Source organism: Lagopus muta, chromosome 8, assembly GCF_023343835.1.
Source record: "Lagopus muta isolate bLagMut1 chromosome 8, bLagMut1 primary, whole genome shotgun sequence".
Classification (NCBI taxonomy): Eukaryota; Metazoa; Chordata; class Aves; order Galliformes; family Phasianidae; genus Lagopus; species Lagopus muta.
In genome coordinates, this window is record NC_064440.1 from 16913485 (window position 1) to 16935225 (window position 21741).

Genomic DNA, 21741 nt, shown 5'->3' on the forward strand with positions numbered 1-21741 from the left:
CCTTCAGATTATTACCAGTAATAAATTACTCATTCTATAGGGGTGTGTGTATTTATACCGCTGTCTAACACTAACAAATCCTTAATGTTAAATGAATTTTGGAGAACAAGACAAAAAAAAAAAAAAAAAAAAAATCAGCAAAATGTAACAAACCACGACCAAATCTGAGATAGACTACAATATATTGAAATAAATCATATGCTGGGTATGTATCAATTCTTCAGACCAGTTTCACAAATAAGTTATAAACAAAAATCAAGATGTGGTTGTTACACACTTTTTCTCTACCTCAGAATTTTTACAAAGGATGTTTACCTGACTCTTAAAATTCACCGATGTAGATTGGCTCATGCAAAACCTTTTAATCAGAACATGAATTGTACAAATTACAGTTGGTTTCTATCAGCTACAGTTCAATTAGAATACAAAATCACCCTTGACTGAAGCACCAGTACAAGGTATGCTTTCAGTTCTAAAGAACACCTACTGTAAAATAAGACAGAATTAATAGATGTTTTTCATTTTGACAGCACAAGTTGAATACATGAGAGAGACCTACATATTTTCTCTCAGAATGGCAAAAAACCTCCGTACTATAGTGTATTAATGAATATACAATTATTATAAAGTTAATACAAATAATTAAAGCAATGAAACATAGGAGATGTCTACATTTCTCTACATTTTACCTAGTTTTTAAGCTGTATTGGTGACATACTAACAAAAAACACAGCCTTTTTGATTGGTTTGGCAGTTATACAAGTAATGTCCACAGCAAAGCACCTCTGAGAGTTTGTTTCAGAAGTTAAAAGTTTTACCTGAAACAGGATGGCAGTATAAAAATCAAGTAGGTAAATATTGTTATGTGCACATGAAAACAAAAATCTTTGTTCCAGGTATGTTTAAACTGGAACATATGGCTTGCTGGAAGATGCCCCGATCTAGTTCAGAGATCAGAGCATTACCTATGGGGGAAGTGTACTATTGTGAGAAGAAACATTACTAGCAAAGCAGTAGAACATTTCTTTTCCATGGCTACATTCCTGGGGATGCAAGATAGTCAAAACAAACCCAGCTGTCATCACTAGCACACCGACAGCAAGGATCAGGCAGGAGATGAGATTATCTGAATGGTTCCATCGCTCTTCAGACAGCCTTAGATAACACGCTGTTGGGATGATAAAAACAAGTGGGGTAGCACTCAGAACTCCCTGCACATGGGAAACAATAATAAGAAAACTCTAATAAGCATGTATACTTAGAACCTGAAGAACAAGAACCTGAAATGGTAAATAGCTGTTATAGATTGATGCAGCAGTAAAGCTGGAGAATAGAGGCCTTTTCCAGCATTGCTAAATACAAAACTTCCTTTTCCAAATCACAAATAGTTTGTAAAAGACTATCTGTGCTTTGGTGATACAGAGTATTTTACGTTTGAAAAACTTCCACTAGATCATTAGATATGATTAGCAGAAGTTTCTAAGAAGCTAGCTTCAGAAGGTCCAAACATAATAGTTCTTCAGTGCGATAACTGACATAAAATATTTAAGATCATTTTACCTGGGAGTCTAGATCTGCCTTCACAGAAGTGGAAATAGCATGTAGCATGTCAAAGAATTGTGATAAATTTTATGACTTGATTTATAGCAACTTCTCTATGAAAGCTATGCTCCCTTACAGAGTAAACATCCCTTACTAAAAATTCAGCTTCTCTTTAATTGTTATGCATATAAATATAGATTAAAAGCAAATTATCAAAAACTATAGTAGAGACAATGTTGATTAATACTTGAGTAGCAAGCCAATAAATCATTTTATGCACAAATTTTGAACACCTGTCACAAACTTTAAGAAAGCTTTTTGCTTTAACTAAATTATGGTGAGGTAGCAATTCAACATACAGAATACCTTTGCCTCACTGTACACTCTTCCGTACATCTTTATGACAGAACCTGTTAAGAGTGATCAGTACTTGCAAGAAATATTTTTCATAAAAAATAAGACTCATAAGTATGTGAAGAAAGGCAAATCAGCATTATAAGATGCTAAGTCTGTAGACACTCGACTGCCTCATGACTGAATGCTTTCCCTGGAGAATTGACAGCAGACAAACATGCAAGCTTGTGCTTTGTTTTAAAAGCAGAAAACAGTGAAAAGGTAAGCAGTCAAAAGTGGCAGTAAATGCCATCTCCAGTGAAGAACCAGAAAGCAGTCCTACTATAGGACCAAAAGCCTGCTGAGATCAGTTCTCCTTCATATACAAAAACCTCATTCATTAATATTAAACTTAGTCTATTCTGCCAGCAGCAAACAAGACCCCAAACATTCTTTGTAAGCACAGTTACATCCCAGAAATACATGTACCTCTAATGTTAACTTGTCTCAAGATATGAGCTACCCACTCAAAAGCCTAGCTAACAACTTCTGTTTGAATCTGAACAGAACTTGGCTTGACTGTTCACTAAATGCTTAGGCCTCTTTGGGTAAACATACTGCATTGATGGAGTATTTACTTTTGAGAATTACTTTAAAGTAATTCAAATAGGAATTGAATATTTATTGATGTTAAAAAAACTCATTTACTGTTCTCTAATTTAAATGTATTCTTAAAACATATAAAAACTTAATACACACACATATAGAAATAAGATGTGCACACAGTTAATGAGGTTCATTTTAGTAGGATTCAGATATTTGATCCAAATAGGCTTGTATACATGCACAAATACAGATAATTTTATTAGTGTGTATATGCACACACAAATCAATTTCATTCACTTGTGATGTAAAAAACAGGAAGAAAAAAGGTAGAAAAGAAATTACCATGTCACGAGTGAGGACCACTGCTTATTTTCAGATAGTTATAATTTGGAAAGGGTTAGCTGAGAAGAAACTGCGTAGGTAAGCATTTAAAAAAGGAGGGCAACTGGATAGTTCATCTGAATATCCAGACAGCAGTATAAAATGCAAGCATGCTCTGCAATATCATTGCTAAAGAATCACTCACTACCTCTCAGTGAGCAGATTAATTGCACTGTAGATTAGAACACTGTAAATGTACTTGAATGCATCATGTAGCATAAAAAATAACCCCCCACATACAGTTTGGTAAACAAAGCAGTTCTCATAAAATCAGGTTATGATATTTATGTACAAAATCATTCAGTTTTGCTCCCTGCTAAACCCAGCAGGTAAAATTTCCAAGTTGCTATGAATTCCTAAAAAAAAAAGCCATCCAACCACTTGAAGTTTTCTCCCTAAACATTCTCTCTAATTTAATTACATTGCATAATTCCCTTTTCTTCTGAAATTAATATAAACAATTTTAACATTTCTAACGGAATGCATAAGATTTCTGCTAAAGCTACAGATATATCAGAACTCTGCTTTTTTTTTTTAATGATTTATTAAATAGAAGAGTACACAGATTCACTTACATTGAGCTCTAAAACTATTCCAAGGCAATCATACACTAATGATACACCAGTCACCACAGCAATGATCATTATTGTCACAACAATATGGAAAACCGTTGAGAGGCCCCCATGGAAAAATACATTGGCAATCACCTGAAATAGAATCACAACTTTAAACCTTGATTTTGCTCTCTATTTAAACAAATAGCTTATAACAAATCTTCTAATGTTAAGAAACAAAGAATGGCTGAGAATATACTGATTGAACCTTACCTTTGTTGCTCCAAGAAAACATCATCTGCTTCCAAAAGTAACTCATAACAAATATTAACAAAAATCACAGAACACTTTCCAGACTGGCTTAGTACAACTTCAGGATTCATTTTGCTTTCATTTGGATGTTACAGAATAAACACAGTTTCTATTGTTTATTGAACAAATGGATTTCCTCAACAGAAATACTTTCATCAGGCAGAACTGAGAGGCATAACAAATATGCTATTTTTAGCTATTCAGCATAATATCAACAGTAGCACTTACACCAATCCTGGAATTCCATGCAGCCCTTATAGCTATTATTATTATTATTATTATATCATTATATTATTATATTATATATTATTATATTGCCAGAATCTAAACAGTACATGTACCATCATATTCAGAACAGCATGCAGCAGAACAAGATGTGTAATGGTTATCAACGTATCAACCATTGACTTCAGCAACAAGTGAGAACAGTAGTAACATATCAACATTGTTTAAGGGAGAACGTAACACATGCTTACCTCTCTAGTGACAAAACATTCCAGAGGGAAGGTCAGAATTACAGTAACTCCATAACAAAACCTTCCAAATGTAGCAAGGTTGTCATCTCTACAGTAGTTTTCAAATATATCTCCTGAGGTATAGCAAAACATCAATTAGATTGAACTCACCTCATCTGCTTATTTGTAAACTGAAGAATAAGTTAATAGAATCACTGGAGTAATCGAGACTTCCTAATTCCCTTTCCTCTTACATCAAGAAATTTTAATATATACATAACAGAGTGCCATCTGTCACCTTCCCCTTAGTATCAGTTTTGTTTGAAATGTTGGTGCTTACCTTGGTAGGAAATAGAAAAAGCTTACATGTGACAAGTTCTAATTTAAAAGCTTCCATTTAAAAATGTAAGTCACAGAATAATAACAATTACACAAGGAGACCAGACTCTGTGTAACAGCATTTCCCTTACAGTGTCTAATCATAGCTGGTGAGCTGCAGTGAAGAATTTCAAATATTCTGAGCCTGAATGCCCATTATAAATATATGGATTATTAACCAGAACATCTTTTTATATCTGAACATCATTTTACATCTAACAACAAAAACAATGATAAAGAATTCAAATCACATATTGCTTAGTGGCTATAACAATGAATCTGGAATAACAATCCACAAGACTTAAGAAAGACTGCCAGACCACAATAAGAAAGGATGTAGTACATTGTCTACCCAGCTATTATACTGTTCTACTATTTACTACTTTCAGGATCACAATGGCAAAGAAGGAATAAAGCGTGCTTTGGAGAAAAACATCTGAAAGATTGACAGGAGATGCAGAAGGGAAGGCAATGTTTAGTCCTCATTTAGAGGTGGAAACACTCAAAGGGGATTTTCACCAATGAGGCTTTCACTTGGAATCTGACACCTACTACCATCTATCCAGCACCTTTGTGCCCTGCCTTGGTTGATGGGTAACTGTGAAAATAGTTGTCCTATTTAGGGCCATAATGGGTGCAAGTACACCAAAATCATACAAAGCTGTTAACAACAGGACCTGAAATTAAGGACTGCAAGAAAGCATGAAGGTTGAGGAATTGAGCAGTTTACCTTCTGTGTATCCTGTAAAAGTCATGTATCCACATGCAGCAAACAGTACACTGATAACAACAGCAAGTAAAACAGACACATGTGTGATTCGAGACCAGTTGTTTAATGTGGGTTCTTTCAGAGAGCCATATATTAAAAAGCTGTTATGGTGGCAGATGAATGCTGAAATACACAACAGTTGAAGGAAATGAATGAATTCATGTGTGTACATATAAAATAAATGGAAGTGTGTACTCTCTCCAAGGTAGGAGAGTAGACAGAAGTTTGATATTACTCATTACTGAGCACAAACATTAAACCTACAATGAATGGAACTTCTATCTACTTGATGAAGGTTTATAGTCATCTTGAGATTACTTCGATTGCATTGCCCTAAAATGCCATAGTGTTTCTTCCCCTCTTCCCCATGAGTATAAAAAAAAAAACCATCCCAAAACTTAAAAAAAAAAAAAAAAAACAAAACACCACAAATTCTAGGTTCAAAAATATCCAAGTCATTTCTTAAAGTTGATCTGAAGACTGAAAATACAAAAATTACTTACCAAAAGACATCACCCCAATGGCCTGTATTGCATTTGATTTTGCAAATATCCATGCATTTTCTGATTTGGGTCTAAAACAGAAATTGTCAGTTATATTATGCTCTTTCCAACCATTGGTTACTAAAAATAATTTTGAACACTATGCTGTAACACAGAATTCCTACCTGAATTAGGCCACAATGTTTATCAACAATAAGTTGAAACCAAAGAGATGTCTTTTTTCACCTCCTGTTTTGAGAAAAGTATTCTAGGAACTAATTCTTACAGCTAAAACTGTTTCAGCAACCAGTTACGTAAATAAATTATTCAAGTCATCATTTATCAAGAAACAGTAAATGAGAAGATAAGTGCTGTTAAAAGCTTTGGATGAGGTCTTCTCAATCCAAAGCCTCCTCTGACTATTTGAAGGCATTTTATTCTTCTGAGTTTACACATGTAATGCACCGTTTCTAGAGACTTATTTGTAGACCACACATCAAGTGAGGCAGTTTGTCTTCATTTACACCTTTTTCAGCTGTTCCTCATCTTGAAGGAAGCTAGTTCCTAAATTAATGACAAAAGTTGAAGAAAATATACAGAGATGTTGATAACCAGGCAAGAATGCATTATCTTCCACGTCTCTAAGATAGATGCCCAATTTTAGACCTTAGAGAAGGACTGCAGAAATCTGTAAGCAATCTTCGTTAAAATCCATTTGATATATGAAGAAGTTTCCTAAAGAATCAAAATGAAGGGAAACATCCTTTCCCAAACTTGCAATTTTCTAAAAAATATAACTGGAATTCACAAGTTCAGCCTTTTTTTTTAAATGCTAAAGCACAGACAAAGCATGAGTACAGAAAAGCTTGCTCTTAACAAGTGTACTGCTGCTAGCTTTGATTGCTCCATTTTTATTTACATTTTTTATTTAGTTCTACAAAGGTAACATTGGCAGCTTTGCCTCTCCCTCTACCTGATAAATAGGTGATTTTGATAGCATAGCATAATCCACTACAGCTAAGTTTCACTGCTAGCAAATTTTTAAACCAAATTAAAGAAAAAAGTTCTGTTGCCACTAGTTTCTGTTCTGAGTACTCATTATTTCTTCATTACTTAAATAGTCAAGTCTTCCTTTTCCATATTAAACACCTGATTTCTAGTATCCAGTGCACATTCAGCTTAGGCTTAAAACAGCTTTTAAACTACAGATGCTAACCTTAAGAAGAGAACCTGAGCACCAATATCAAGCTTGTTTTTTGAGCTTGGATGCTGTATATATTTGACTAGCATGCAGTTTCTGATCTTAAGCACTTGAATACAGCCTTCCTAAAACATACTTCAGCATGTAGATGTAATCAAATCTAAGGATTAAATAAATACTGTGCATTTATCTTGTGAAACAGACATTCTGATCAAACATAACTGCTGTTGCTCCTTATATAGAGTAGCTGTCTTTAATTTGATACCAGTGATTTCAAACCACTAGAGAGAGATGTCTGTGAATAGGTCATATTCACAATTATTAATGCCTTTTTCAGGAAAATATTCACATTTGATTCAAGAAGCAGTAACAGTATCAAATATAGACTACAGAAAATAACATTACAACTATTCAATTCCATCACCACTAGAGGTCAGCTTTGATATCAAATATACAGAATGGAAATCTGTTGTATCCTTTGATGACACAATTTTTGAAAGTCAACTTCATGCTTTTCTATTCACAGTCAGTATTTAGATTATCTAATGCTCAACACAAAAAATATTTCTAAAACAAACAGAAATAAAGAATGCACGTATATTAAACACTGCTCTATTAGACAATCACAACAATTCCACACATTTTTCTCTGTGAAAATAGCACACCCTATGAAACTATCCAGCCATATCAAATTCCTACAAATATGGACTTAAAAAATGGAATTAGAAAGTATATGAATTTTATTTGAAACACTGTGAATGAAGTAGTCAAATAATTTAAAAACAGTCAAAATGTATCAGGAACTAACTTCCCCACTGCAGTGTTAGCTCATGCACTGGCAATACGCAGATTGACACACTGCTTGGTTTTTCTGAATGAATGGCAAATCAGACAAGGAGGACTACTTGGAGGTGGAGAGGGAGTCCAAATGAACAAATCCTGTCCAGACCCACAATTTTAACAGTCAGCAAATGCCATGTCATAGCAAGCACATTGTTACAGATGACACATGCAACAGTACACAGCTCAGCATTTCTTACAGTAAGTTACATAATACTCCGTATATATTCAAAGACATTCTCAAACCTTGGGAATAGGCAGATCTCACACAGGTGTGCTATGTAAACTAACGAGTGAAAGGAACACATGAATACTCACTATTTCCAGATTCCAATTAAACTTCATGTAATATATTTGCAAAACAGAATTTCATCTAATACATGCTTTTAGGTGAAAACCAAATGATTTCACAAAGACTTGAGAAATACATGATAAAAAGATCCAGTAGTGAGTATCATGGTCCAGGACAAGTATGCTAGCCACATGCAGTCTAAGGAAAGCATACATAAATTTACGTGAACATGTAGGTAGGTGCATACACAGGCTGACAAAGTATACCAGAATACCAGGTAACACTTTACCTGCTTGACTCTCAAACCTGCTGCTACTTCTAAAGACACTTTTGCTTTGTTTTGACAAGGATCTTTGTTCTGACCCAACCTGATCTACTTCATTGTTATTGGAACTGTGAGTGAAAGATTTCATCTTCTGCTCTCACAAGAACAGCAGTAGCTGTGAACACCCACAAATGATAAAAAGTAAACCAGCTTATTTCTCCACTTTCTCTCTTTTATAAAAACATAAACTATGCATGATAAAGGTTTTTCCTCATGCTAGAGAAGAAGCATAACTCAGACAAAACACAAAAAGTTAATATTTGTGATGCTAAATGCATTTAGAGAAAGCTGTACTATCTATAATATATAGAAGTTACAATGCAGCATTAATGCTTGATAGACAATGTAACTGTGATTGTTAAACAGCACAGACAAGATAAAGCAATATATCAACCTTACTTAGAGCTACTTAAATCTCCATTTTTCCTTAATGAAGAAAGGGTCTGTAAATACAAGCTTGAGTCTTACTGTTTTGAATTTCACTACAATAAAGTTTGTCTTCATTTACCGTTGGCTTAAATATAAAGAATCAACTTTCTACTTTCAAGTTATTTTTCTGAGCAGTTACTGTGATCAGCTGCCAGTTGAGTAATTCTCACATTCTATTTATGTGTAGCAATTTTCAAGGTTTTTTTTTTCCTGTATATTTTTGTATAACACAGATACTGGCATCATGACATTCTTCCCAAAAGATCAAATTAAAGTGATCCACCTTTATAAGATACTTAAAGTATTGCTGTATATTTGCAGTATTAAGTTATCTGAAAGCAGTGTGAGATAACTCTAATCCACTGGCTTTGATCACAGCAGATAATTTCTTAGCTGCATCAGGTGGAAATAGAGCAAACAATAGGTCATCTAAATGCACTTTTTATCCAACATCTTAAACTACTGAGAATAAAAGCAGCAGATTTTATTTGCAGGAACATTACATCCTTCAGACAACAATAAGAGAATAGCCAATCCTAAAAGTAAAAAAAAAAAAAAACACCTCAGCTTCATATTTGTCCTAAGAGGAAATAAATCAAATCAAGTAATCCCTCAACAGAAATACAGGTCTTCTCTGCCCCAAGTAACAAGAAATGAAAACTCATGTTCCCAATCGACTCTCCCCATTCCCAAAGCGACTAAAATATAAAACAAAATGCAACACTCCTAGGCCACATAAGTGCTGTTTTCAGCCTACGGTTTCAAACACACGAAATCATTGCAAACGATAATTCTACAATAAACTTCATGAACAGAGTAAAAGAAAGCAAAAACTGCCAGCTCATAATTCTGCAGAGAAGAGTTTGATATTTACACTAGATTGACAACTCAAGGATATTCACCTCAAGTCATTTCACAAAACAGAAAATATCAAACCACATAAACAGGAGCTTTACAATCCCCAAAGAACACAGCTGAAAGGGGACTCGAGACACTTTGGATGTAAGATACATCAAACATTAGAAGTGAGACTATGATGCCTCTGCTTTATTTACAGAGAACTTAAGGTAGCAATTTTGAAGAGGTATAAGAAAAGAGACACTACTGGAACGGTGTTGAATTTATAGAAAGAATTACCAAAGGGAAACAAGTTACAGCTTATTATAGGAGTTTAAGCATTAGGAAAGGAAGGAATAGTTTGCCGTCCATATTCACTATGGTTAGACTGAGAGACAGTGAACGTGGAATGTAGCAGGAGAAACACAGTTAGGAGAACTTCCTAAATGAAGCTAGTTAAGAACAGGACTGGAAAAATCAAGAATAAGCTGAACAATACCTGTCAGCTGTAATAGATCTACAGTCAATTCTGCCCTGTTACAACAGCAGAGATTAAATATCCTTTCCCAGCTCCATCAAGACTTGCTATAGTTGGGCAAGTTATTTTCCTGTATGAGGATCTTGGGTGGTATCATAACCATATTTTAAGAAAATCTCAAACTCCTCTTTTATTGAGAAGTACTCAAGTAAATGCATTACTTGTTTTACTTGCTGAAATACAAGATTGGGCACATTAAAACATGTAAAGTGTGTTGTTTATTATGACTATAAAAATGAGAGAGCAAACGGCTAACAAAATATTAGAATAGGTCTTTAATAATTCAAGTATATATTAAGTAAACTGTAAAAGAAAGATGGAATGACTATGAGGTAAAAAAGTGACTAACAGTTTATTAATGTGTTAGATGAACTTATGAAAATAAGTGGCATAATAGGAAAACAAGCATGAAGGCAGAAGGAAAAGTCACTAAAGAATGAAGTGGTAAGACTTCAAGAACTACTCAAAAAGCAACACAACTTATTTTAAGAGACATGTACTTCATATATTTTGATGCACCACCACTGTTGAGAGAAAGCGTTACCGTAGTAACAAAGTCAGAAGTAGCTTCTATATATAAACTTCTTCCTTTTTCAAAAGGGAATTTTGAGATTTCCCTTCCAAATACACTTTCAACACAGTAAGAAAAACAAGTCACTTAAGGAAAAATGAGGACAAGGAGAAGAACACAGGTAGAAATCCCATGCTATTTCAAGTTCTTTATTTCTGTGGATGATGCTACTCCCCTGGCACAACTTTGTAAATTACTACTTTAGTTATGTTGGAATCACAGAAGGGCCTGGGTTAAAAAGGACCACAATGATCATCTAGTCTCAACCCTATGTCCACAGTTGTCAACCACCAGACCAGGCTGCCCAGAGCCACATCCAACCTGGCTTTGAGTGACTCCAGGGACGGGGCATCCACAACCTCCTTGGGCAGCCTGTTCCAGTGTGTCACCTCCCTGAGTGAAAAACTTCCTCCTAACATCTATCTTAAACCTTGCCATCTTATTTTAAAACTCTTCCCCTTCGTCCTATCACTATCAACTCATATAGACTCTTGTAACCCCTCCTGCTTATACACTCCCTTCAAATATTAGAAGGCCACAGTGAGGTCTCCCCAGAGACTTCTCTTGCCAGCATTAAAACACAAGCATCCTACAGTTAGCTCTCGTGCGTTTTTCTGACTGCTGTGATGTATTTGTGTGCCAATGTTTAAATAATCACAATGGAAGAATCCACTCCTTCCAGAAACATTAAAAACACTTTATGAATTTCTAATAAATAAAAAAGCACATTCAGAAACTGTTTGCCATCTTTATTACCTTCACATTCAAAGGATAAGGAACAAGGGATAAATCAGACCATCTAGGCCAATAATGAAAGTTACTAGATTAATAACACTTTTTTACACTATAATTATAGAAATATTGCCACAGCACACAATCACGAGTGTATTTACGTATAACATTCCAATATCCAACATGAAACACTACTTTCAGAGCACAAATGCTGGAAAACACTTTTGCCTGGTCATATGTTTTCTCAAATGAAAGTCATTTGACTTCTGTTATTGTATTGTTCACTTATTTTCCTTATTTCAATTTTTTGAAATAAGGAATTTCAGATTTTATTATGAAATCATTAGCATTAACAAAAAAAATACTGCTAAGATGCTATCTGTTTTGGATTCGTGATATTGGCCAGCTGACAGTAATAGACAAATAGACAAATTCTCAAATGACAGGCAATCTCACGCTGAAGAACTAGCTGCTATTACAGGGCTCACCAACATTTTCCAATTCATCTGTCGGGCTTTTTTTGAGACTTTGTAACTTTGCATATATGCAATGGAAGGAAGAAAAAATGGATTCAAGTTTTAGTAGTTCATTTTTTATTACTATCAGTAGAAATTGACTTCTTTAAATGTATGTTCCTACCAAAACAACCACATTCAAAACTACAGACAAAATAAGAATGATGCAACTGATCATACATCCCAAAAATTTGCTTTCTAGCAAGGGTAAGAATACTTACACCTGTGGACTGAGTGTTACTGCCCTCACCATCACAATAACCAGGATGACAATGGTTAAAAGCAGAGAAACAAGAGATACCTGTAAAACACACAAATTCAGTCAGTAAACTGCTGAAACTATCTATTCTAAGCAGTGCAGTTTTTAGAAAGACTTATTAACCAGCTACATTTCTAATTATCACATCAAATATTTATATTTATAATCATGTGACTTGTCCTACACCATCATCACCTTTTCATTTGTTAATCTCCTTAGATAAGTGACAAACTGCAGTTTAACAGTAAGATATATTTCCATTTAAATATTTGTCATCAGTAGTGCTCAGTATTTCAAGACCTGACTTGCAACACATACTGCTCTAAAAAAAATAATAAAATATCTGCATCTACCAGCAGCAGATGGGAAAAACTAGCCATTCATGTAGAGACCAAAGTTTTGTTTATACTTCTTTAAGTTGTCTGGTACTTCCTGGGTCAGAAAATGGTCTGAACTTCAAAAATATTTAAATTTGTTGCATCTAGTTGGATGCAATTCAATTCAAATACCTTGAGTTATGCATGACCGGCACTTATTTTCTAATGGCATATAAAAAAAGTTTACCTTTCCCAATTTTGCTATGTCACGATACAAAGATAAAGGCAAGGTAAAGATGATAGTGGTAAAAAGAATTATGAAGCGACGATCAACAAGCACATTTTCTGATCCAACTGAAACAAAGAAGCAAGTAAGTTACTTCTCTAAAAGGCTGACATGAAAAATATATTAGTCACACTCAGAAGTCTAACAACTACAAACTTCAATGCTAACCACATTTCAAGATAAATAACAGTGGAATAAAGTCTAAGTATTAACAGGGATGCTATACAGAGCACATGCACAATCAGAATATTTCTGCAAATTTAACCAACAGTTCATCCTACATGCAAGTGTAATGCTCTAATCGGATAATAACAGCAGGGTGGCAAAGTCTTTGCCTACAGCAAAGAACAAGACCAAATACAGCAGCCATGGATACAGAAATGAAGGAAAAGAGCTGCTTACCTTCAGAAGGCCTCAGGAACACAGGAATATGCAGAAAGAGATGCCCTCAACTCCACTGCCAACCCTTAAATGATCCTACTCCACACCTTCCAGTCACTCAGAGGCACTGCACACACCCGAGCTGCCCTGGGTTGGCCCTGTCTTCCCACCAGGTGCTCAATCACTGTTTCAAGCTATGACTAAGTACTTGCACTACAGTTATGCACATATCCAACTCTGGAACTGTGGCATTTGTACATAGAGATTACTACTAATCCCTTCCATCATAACTGGATCAATGTTGGCAGACTGTAAGTAAAACTAACATTTCTTCCTGGATATACTGCTTAGGATTTTTTTTACAGTGCTGAGATCAATTGTTGTGCAGCAAACTCTCAAAAAACAGCTGCAAAAAAGTTCATTTGGGAGGAAGGTTCGTCTTAGAATCTCTTTTCTTAAAGTCACCTGCTCTTCACTTGAAAAACAGAGATTATCACATGAGGGCAAAAAAGAAAAATGGTATAACAACCCTCGCAATGAGGGGAGTTTTGTTTTTTTCCCCCCTACACTGGTGCTGTGTTTTTTGTTTTTGTTTTTGTTTGTTTGTTTTTGTTTTGTTTTTTTGTTTTTTTGTTTGCCCCCCCAAGACAACACCAACTTAAAAATGAAACATCTCGGGTTTAATCAGATTGCCACAAACCATGATTTTGAACCTGCATGCTACAAAATTTTGACTGGAAGTTGAGTAGCAATTGACAAGAGCAATGCATAGTTCAAATGTACAGCTCCCTGATGTTTTGGGAGATTATAATGCCTTTTCCTCTTCTTCTTAAATAAGCATTTTACCAGCCATGTGAAAAGATACGTGTTGCTTCCATTAAAAAAAGTCACGCTGTATATGAATTAATAGATATTCATTTTCTTTATTAAGCTGAACAAAGCATAACAGCTAAAACCATATCCTACACCTTGCAGACTTCACCTACTTAAAATTATAGCCTTCCTAGTGAAATCAAGTAGTTCATACAAACACTAATTTGCACTTCACTGCATATGTGCTGTTTTGAGTTTAGTTTGCCAGTGAAACATACCTGAACTTAGTTGGCTTTCTGCTGAAAGAGATAAGTACCTACAAATTACTCAATTCCACTCTAAAAACTTACAATCAGAGAAGGATAAGAAGCGTGTGAATGAAGACCTCAAAATGTTTTTACACTATCTGCAGCAATTGGATGGATGAATACAATGGGAAAGGCATTACAACAGAAGTGCAATAACAGAAGGACCAACACGATACAAAGGTGGCTATAAGGAAGGGAAAGAAGAGTGCTCACCCATATCAGAAGATTCCAGGTTTGCAGAAGAAAGCTTCACCAAGGAGGGATCTCCAGAAAGAGATCCTTCCCCAGTGGCAGTAAGCCCTTAAATGAGGTTTGAGAGGTGCAGCCAGACTCCACCCCTTCTGGTAGCACACATGAATTGCCTTCACCTGTGCTCCCAATGCTGACCAGCTTCAATCAGTAGTTCAGGCCATGACTCAACAGTTCTCATATGCTATCCAAGAGACCATCTGCAGTTATATATGCAGTTTATGACCAACCATACAGGCATACTTAAATGTGCATTAAATCCATTATACTGTATGCAAGTCATCCAGAATTATTCACTAAATGCAGTGTTAGTATTTATATATTTATTATAGCAAACATCAAAAAATATGACAAAATGTATTCTTGTTACCATATCAGTGGGGAAGAATATTTGCTTCATATCTCATTAAATATTGCGGCCTCTTCACTAACACCGAGTACAATGATAACCAAGGATTAGGATTTGCAATTTTGCAATTTAAAAAAAAACAAAAACACTTGTACAAACAGGCTTCAAGTTCATAACTTAATTAACATTTCAGAATAATTCAGACACAAAGTAACAGGCAGATTACTACTTAAGTTTGCTACGGTACGATAAGCCTTAAATAAGTATGCTACATTCCTACCTAAATAATTTTTTTCCATTCTGAAATTTTAAAACGCATCTTACCTCCAGGAATTCTCAAGAACACTTTAGTTAAAGTGTCTCCAGTTATTATGTTGTAACTAATCATAGCTTAAAGAAAATTTAAAAAGTGGTTAGTACAAATCAAATATAGATTATTTGATAAGCCATTAAATAGACGTATTGTGTGGACTTCAGGCTGGCATGCCACAATTCCCCTTGTATGAATTCTAGTTAACACCAACTTTTAAGATTAAGGCTGAAGACCAAAAAAAAAAAAAAAAAAAAAAAGCTAACAATTGCCTTTCTTTATTTCAAGCAGGTACAACCTAGAAAGAATCTAATCTGATAAGCAAGGCCACTGTGCTATTACCATATAAACTTAATACAGATGGGAGATTAAAAAAGGCTTTAAAATTGCTTTCTTCCTTTCCAACTTCAATTCTTTGTCAGTTGATATTTAAGCTTCTGTTTCAATTTAGTAATGTTTTTGTATTAACATAATAAATCAGTCCTGCAATAAAATGAACAGGGTTTCCTAGTTCATATCAGGAGTCTGTGAAATATTTCAGCCCGAAGAAATGATGAAGATAACAAATACGGATTTCCATTACTTTTTCTCATGAATAAGAACTGTGATTGTAATGTATTCTGCACAGAAAGTATGTGTGCATACACACACAGACATGCACATATACTAATGTGGATAATGAGCTTAACTAACACATAAACATTCACTGCTGTGAAATGATAAGTTATTAACACTATGTATGTAAATAAATTCAAGCACGTTTTGTAACTAGTTTCATGGTGAGGACTGAGGTCTTTACAATTATTTCCCATATTCTCTGTGATGTAGTAATTACACTCTTAAGTCATCCATAATGGATCAGGATTTTCAGACGTAATTCACTATTTCAGTTTAAGGGATGAACCTTGATAAAATAATTAACAGGTACCTGCAACACTGCTGCCTGCAGTAACTCCAACCTGACTCCCTTAACTATCTCAGCTACCTAAAATGACTTCAGAATAATTATTCCTAAAGGACAAATTTTGCTCTGGGACTCCTCAGTCACCAAATTCAGTCTCTTATTATCTCATATCATTATCACCACCTCATGCAGTCCTATGCGTGCTGCACTGTTTTTCTGGAAGCCTGCTCTTTGCTATTCTCATAGCTACTTCTGTTGTTGATTTTTAAGTGTGTGAATTTTTGTGTTATCACACTTCAACTCATTTTTATTATTCTGGTTCTCGAATTCAGTGAATTCTTCCTCAGTCATTCTTCAGCATTCTACAATTATTTATATATTAAGAAAATAGGTGCATATAGTATACTTTTTAGAGTTCTTGAAATTTATCAAGTAAAAGAATAAGATAATGTGAAAAAACCTTACTATTTATAAAGCTCAGATATCCGTATTTTATGTCATCTTACCAATAAATGGATATAAAAACTGAAGAGTTGAAAGAATTAGATAACCTAAAAAACCATATGTTTTTCTGACCAGCTCTTGATAGGTGTTGGTACTGGAGAGATTTCCTCCTTTGATCAGTAATATAATGGAATAATCTGTTAAAATATAAAATTATTGTTAAACACTAGCAATTAATTAATAAAATGCTAGCAACTAGAATTTAGTTAATACTCTTTTTCACTCTTTAAAAAAACAGGTCTGTAAAAATGAAAAACAGCAGCATTAGAAGATGGGGGAGGAGAATGGTAAGGGAAGTCACAGTAAGAAAACAGAAATGTCATCATTTTTTTAGGTAACCAACATGGATAAAAAACCAAATATGTAAGATTCAATGAACAAGGGAAAAGATTACTAACTAGATGAAACATTTCATTATATTCAGGTAGAGTAAAACACGACCAATGCCTGTGTCAAATGATTTATCTTGAAAACCAGAGACTGAGCCACTCTTGTATGAAGAAGTGCTTTGACAGAGAGCTAATGTCATAGGTGGAATGCTCCAAGACAGAACCTCATCCTTTTATGAAGAACAGTATGGAATGTGCTGTTCTTGTATGCTATGCTTTAGTATTTGAGTACCATGTAATTTTTCAGTCCGGATTACTTATACCACAGAATTTACTACATTGGATAGATGTCTTGACAGACAGGGCTAGACCTCGTTTATTCTTTCTCTGGTTTTCACTTAGCTTGTAATTCAGTATCAGTGCTTGTAATATCAGTATCAGTGCTTACTATCTTCTGTAAAGGTGACTTCTTTTTGAAGGTAAATCCATGATTATTTTTTTTTAAAGGATCACAATCAAAATATTCAAAATCATAGTTACTCTGGAAGACTTTAATTCTGCAGTACACTTGAGTGATAGACAACCCACTCAATGATCATTGTCTAAATTAGAATAAAAACAGTAGACTAAAATAGGTAATTATAACACACAAATGAGATCTATTCTTCCAAATGTCATCTTGACCTAGTCTAAGAAATTAGGCTTCACCAAATAAAAGGTACACAAAAAGCAGCTTTATATGTTGTACAGAGTAATTCTCTACTTTTACTAATCGGCTCAGGGGATTAGTGAGGTGAAAATAATTCCCCATTTTTACTAAGTCATAAACACAACTGTTTAAGCTAACATGTTCAAAATCATCTAAACTTTGCAAAAAAAATTTTTACTTTATAACACAAACTGCTTTTACAGTACCTGTGATATAGGCAACCCCAAACAGAAGCAGTACTCCTAAAGGAAAACCAGCTTCTTTCATTGAATAGGGAAGTCCTGTAAAAAAAAACAAAACTAAGAAATTACAGAAGAACTTTTACAAATATTTATTTATAATGACAAAAATAAAGAAATATTTGGATTAAAAAATAAACTGCTTTCAATCTCCCAGATTGGACCAGAAAGAGTTAATAACTTCAGAAAAGGTTAAGACAAAGGGCCACCTCTGTGTGAGAAGCACATGTCTAACCAGTACTTTCTGGTCATTACAGAACAAAAGGCTGTAGGGTATTTATTCAGACCTGATCTCAGCTGACAAAATTGAATTTTCATATAATAAGAGAATAAAAGTAGAAAAAAAATTCTTCAGCAAAAACAGCAAAAACTGGAAGGACAGCACTTTTCTCAACACTGGATAGTCGTGTACATAAACAAGGCTGAACACATGCTAGTGAAAAGTACACATACCTATAATACCTGATCCTATGATGGAGTTGATAATGTTAAATCCAGCTGATGCCAGATCACCATTTCCTCCTTTATTCCTGGGCTTACTAACCAGGGCTGTATGGTCATCTGTTTCTATCTGTTTCAGGAAGACAAGGACAAGATTAAAAATAGGTGATAACATGGGTTTTACATATATTTTAAAAGGTTGCTTCAAACCAGAAAAAAAGAATTACTTTCATTGACACAGATTTGTAGAGGTATTTTGATAATTATTTTTTCCAGTGAGAAATCAAAGGGGTGCAAAGCATCTAATTCCTTCATAAGCCTGAGCCATAATCTTCTGTAATTAATTTTTCTCTGAAAAAATATAAGTAGAGGAACAAAAATCTATAAAAACTCAGAGTTAGGCTGTTAAGGAGCTTTATAGTCATGTTCAAAAGGCAGAAATACTAATCAAGTATTTTGGAAAATATTTTGATTAATCTTATGGCTCAGTAAAAATAGCCCCCCTGAATCAGGGGAATTAAATCAATTTCAAAAGTTACTTGTGAAGTATGTCAACATATTAAGGTGTTCTAATTCAAAGTTTTCTCTGTTTTTTTCAATATTTCTGTGTCTTTCAGTAGTTTATTTTATCATCAAAAGTAAATGACACCATAGGATTGGGTAGCCCCAGAAGGTTTCTGAGGGAAGGTCTGATACAAAGCAAAATTTAAGGTGCACGTTTGTAGCAGCTCCAGCAACTGAAGAAGTTATCTTCAAAAAGAATCTCTGCATGAGCATGTAGTAGTCCTCTTTGCCAGGGGACATTCTAGCTTTGCTCTTTATAATGCCAATATTTTAAAAGAAATCATGTAATTAAAAAAGGAACATGCATTTAACAGAGAAAATGCCTTTTGATTTTTCTACAAAAGCAAAACATTGTACACTTACCATGAAAATAAAACCATTATTTCATGGATTCAAGAGCCTATTTAACACGTACAGCTTCTAGTACAAACTCAACAGCTACTTATTTAATTGAATACTTTAACCCTTAAGCAGTAATAACATTAGAATAGTAATGGTGTCTTAGATTAAAGGCCAGTATTGTCTGGTACCTCATTTTTAGCAGTAGCCAATGGAAGGTTCATGGGAAGATTACCTCGTCCTAGCTTCAACATCTTGCATACCTTGGTACATCTTGGCTTATTCTTGTGTTAACTTCCTTACGCAATTATTCCTTGAACGTGCCCTTTTAAGAAGCTCTGCATATTCTCTAGCCTCTGCAATGTACTGTGGCAAAAAGTTCCACACATTAATTATGCATTACATGAAACTTTTTTTTGGTGAATTTGCAATTAAACATTCCTGATGGTTTCTCCAACAAACTTGCATCACCACAAACAACCATCATTTTCTACTTATTCTCTCCACATCACACCTTAGTTTTACACGTGCAGTGGAAATACAAAGTCACAACCTGAAACAGTGATTGAGCACCTGGTGGGAAGGCAGGGTCAACGCAGGGGAGCTCAGGTGCATGCAATGCCCCTCAGCAACCAGAAGGGGTGAAGGCAGGCTCCACCCCTTTCCAGTCCTCATTTAAGAGTTGGCAGTGAAGGTAAGTGATTCTTGCTAGCGATTCTTACCTGCTTGAGGCCTCCTGAAGGTAAGCAGATTTTCCCTATTTTGTTTTTGTATTTATGGCTGCTGCATTTGGACTTGTTTGGTTTTTTGTTATAGTATGGGGTTATGACGCCTTATTATTATTGCTAAACTTTCTCTTACATTTACAGCATTACAAAAGGTAGGATTCTTCCCCTGTGGAGTTCATTCTAGACTTATGAGTAGGCTATGTGATCTGATACATGCAGCCTTGCAGCAGGAGTATTCCTTGAACTTTAATGACTTCTGCTACCTACAGCACAGCTCATAAAGAACTCTGCTAAACTAGAACAGCCTACTTCCCTATTTTGAATAATTACTGGAATAAGAACACAGTGCTTTCTGTACAGCTCAAAAGCCTTATAGCCCTTAAGACTATCACAGCAACAGGCTCTTGGAGTGGCTCTTAGGAACTGTGAGACCAGCTGTGTGCCACCAAACAGCTGGGCTTGCCCACAGTCATACTGATAGAATCAAAGAATCATGGAATTGTTAAGGGTGGAAAAGATCACTAATGCCATCTCATCCAACCTATCTGCACCATGCCCACTGACTGCATCCCTCAGTACCACATTTCCATGGTTTCAGAACATCTTCAGGGACAGTGACTCCACCATCTTCCTAGGCGGTCTGTGCCAGAGCATTACAATTCTTTCTGAGAATAACTTTTTCCCTGGTGTAACTTAAAGTTCTCCCCTCATCCTATTGCTGTTGTATGGGAGAAGAGGCTGACCACACCTTGCCACAACCTCCTTTCAGGGAGTTGCAGAGATCAGCGAGGTCTGCCCTGAGCCTCTTCTCCTAATGGAACAATCCTAGCATACATTGATCATGATAGACCCACCAGGACTCAAAGTACCTGAGTTCTAGCATCCAAGTGAGAGCCAATTTTGGCTGTGTCAAGCAGTCATAGAAATATATATAGGCTCACCAGTTTACTTTATTCTTATTCTGCTGGGTACCTACAGCTCAATTCTTTTTCATTGAGTTAAAGAGAAACTCAGAGATAACAAAAGCTAGGGCTGCTGCCAGTCTCACAAAGCCCGACGAGAGCCCAGTCCGCAGCAAAAACCATCGCCCCTCGAGCTCCGCAGCCCACTACAAGAAGCCGCTAAGCGCCGCCGATCTCACCTGCGGAGCCCCGGCCGGTGGCTGCTCGATCCCGCCACGCTCCATGGCCGCGTGCCGCTCCCCTCGCGCCTCCGAACCCCCGCGGACCCCTGAGGAGAAGCGGAGAAGCGCGGGGCAGGTCTCGCGCTCCTCCCGGGGCAGCCTCCATGTGGGCGGCGCGGGCTTCCTCTCTGGCGGGGGGGAGGCACGGCGGTCGGCCGCCTCCCGCCTTTCCACGCGCAGCCGGCCGGTCTCGCTCCACATCGCCCGCCTGCACCGGAGCCGTGCCTGTATGCAGAGCCGTTACTGCGTTCTTTTTTTCCCTCGGTCAGGTTGAGCTACTTGAAAAGAGGTAAAATTACCGTGCCGATGTTTGGAATCCTTAGTTACCTCAGTTATCTTCAGCTGAGAGCTCGCACTGAGAGATACTTTGTAAACATACACTTTGCGTGCATTTTCCTGTATCTTAAGCAAAACTGTAAACTAATGGCAAGAAGTGA

General features: G+C 35.8%; 1 protein-coding gene across 2 annotated transcripts; it reads right to left on the minus strand.

The window, feature by feature from the left end:
- Positions 1 to 104: 104 nt before the first annotated feature.
- SLC38A11 (solute carrier family 38 member 11) lies at positions 105 to 21361 on the minus strand. 2 transcript variants are annotated; one of them, XM_048952710.1, is made up of 12 exons: positions 21263 to 21361; positions 18503 to 18620; positions 18017 to 18091; positions 16775 to 16909; positions 15379 to 15444; positions 12916 to 13022; positions 12314 to 12393; positions 5834 to 5904; positions 5292 to 5453; positions 4205 to 4317; positions 3438 to 3569; positions 105 to 1211 (listed from the first exon to the last, which is right to left on the minus strand). In XM_048952710.1, exons 1-12 carry the CDS (start codon positions 21305 to 21307, stop codon positions 966 to 968), a joined length of 1350 nt encoding a protein of 449 aa, XP_048808667.1. In that variant the 5' UTR covers positions 21308 to 21361; the 3' UTR covers positions 105 to 965. The 2 variants fall into 2 exon arrangements, with proteins under 2 accessions (XP_048808667.1, XP_048808665.1); XM_048952708.1 differs by lacking the exons at positions 15379 to 15444; positions 16775 to 16909; positions 18017 to 18091; positions 18503 to 18620; positions 21263 to 21361 and adding an exon at positions 14670 to 14857.
- Positions 21362 to 21741: the final 380 nt, after the last annotated feature.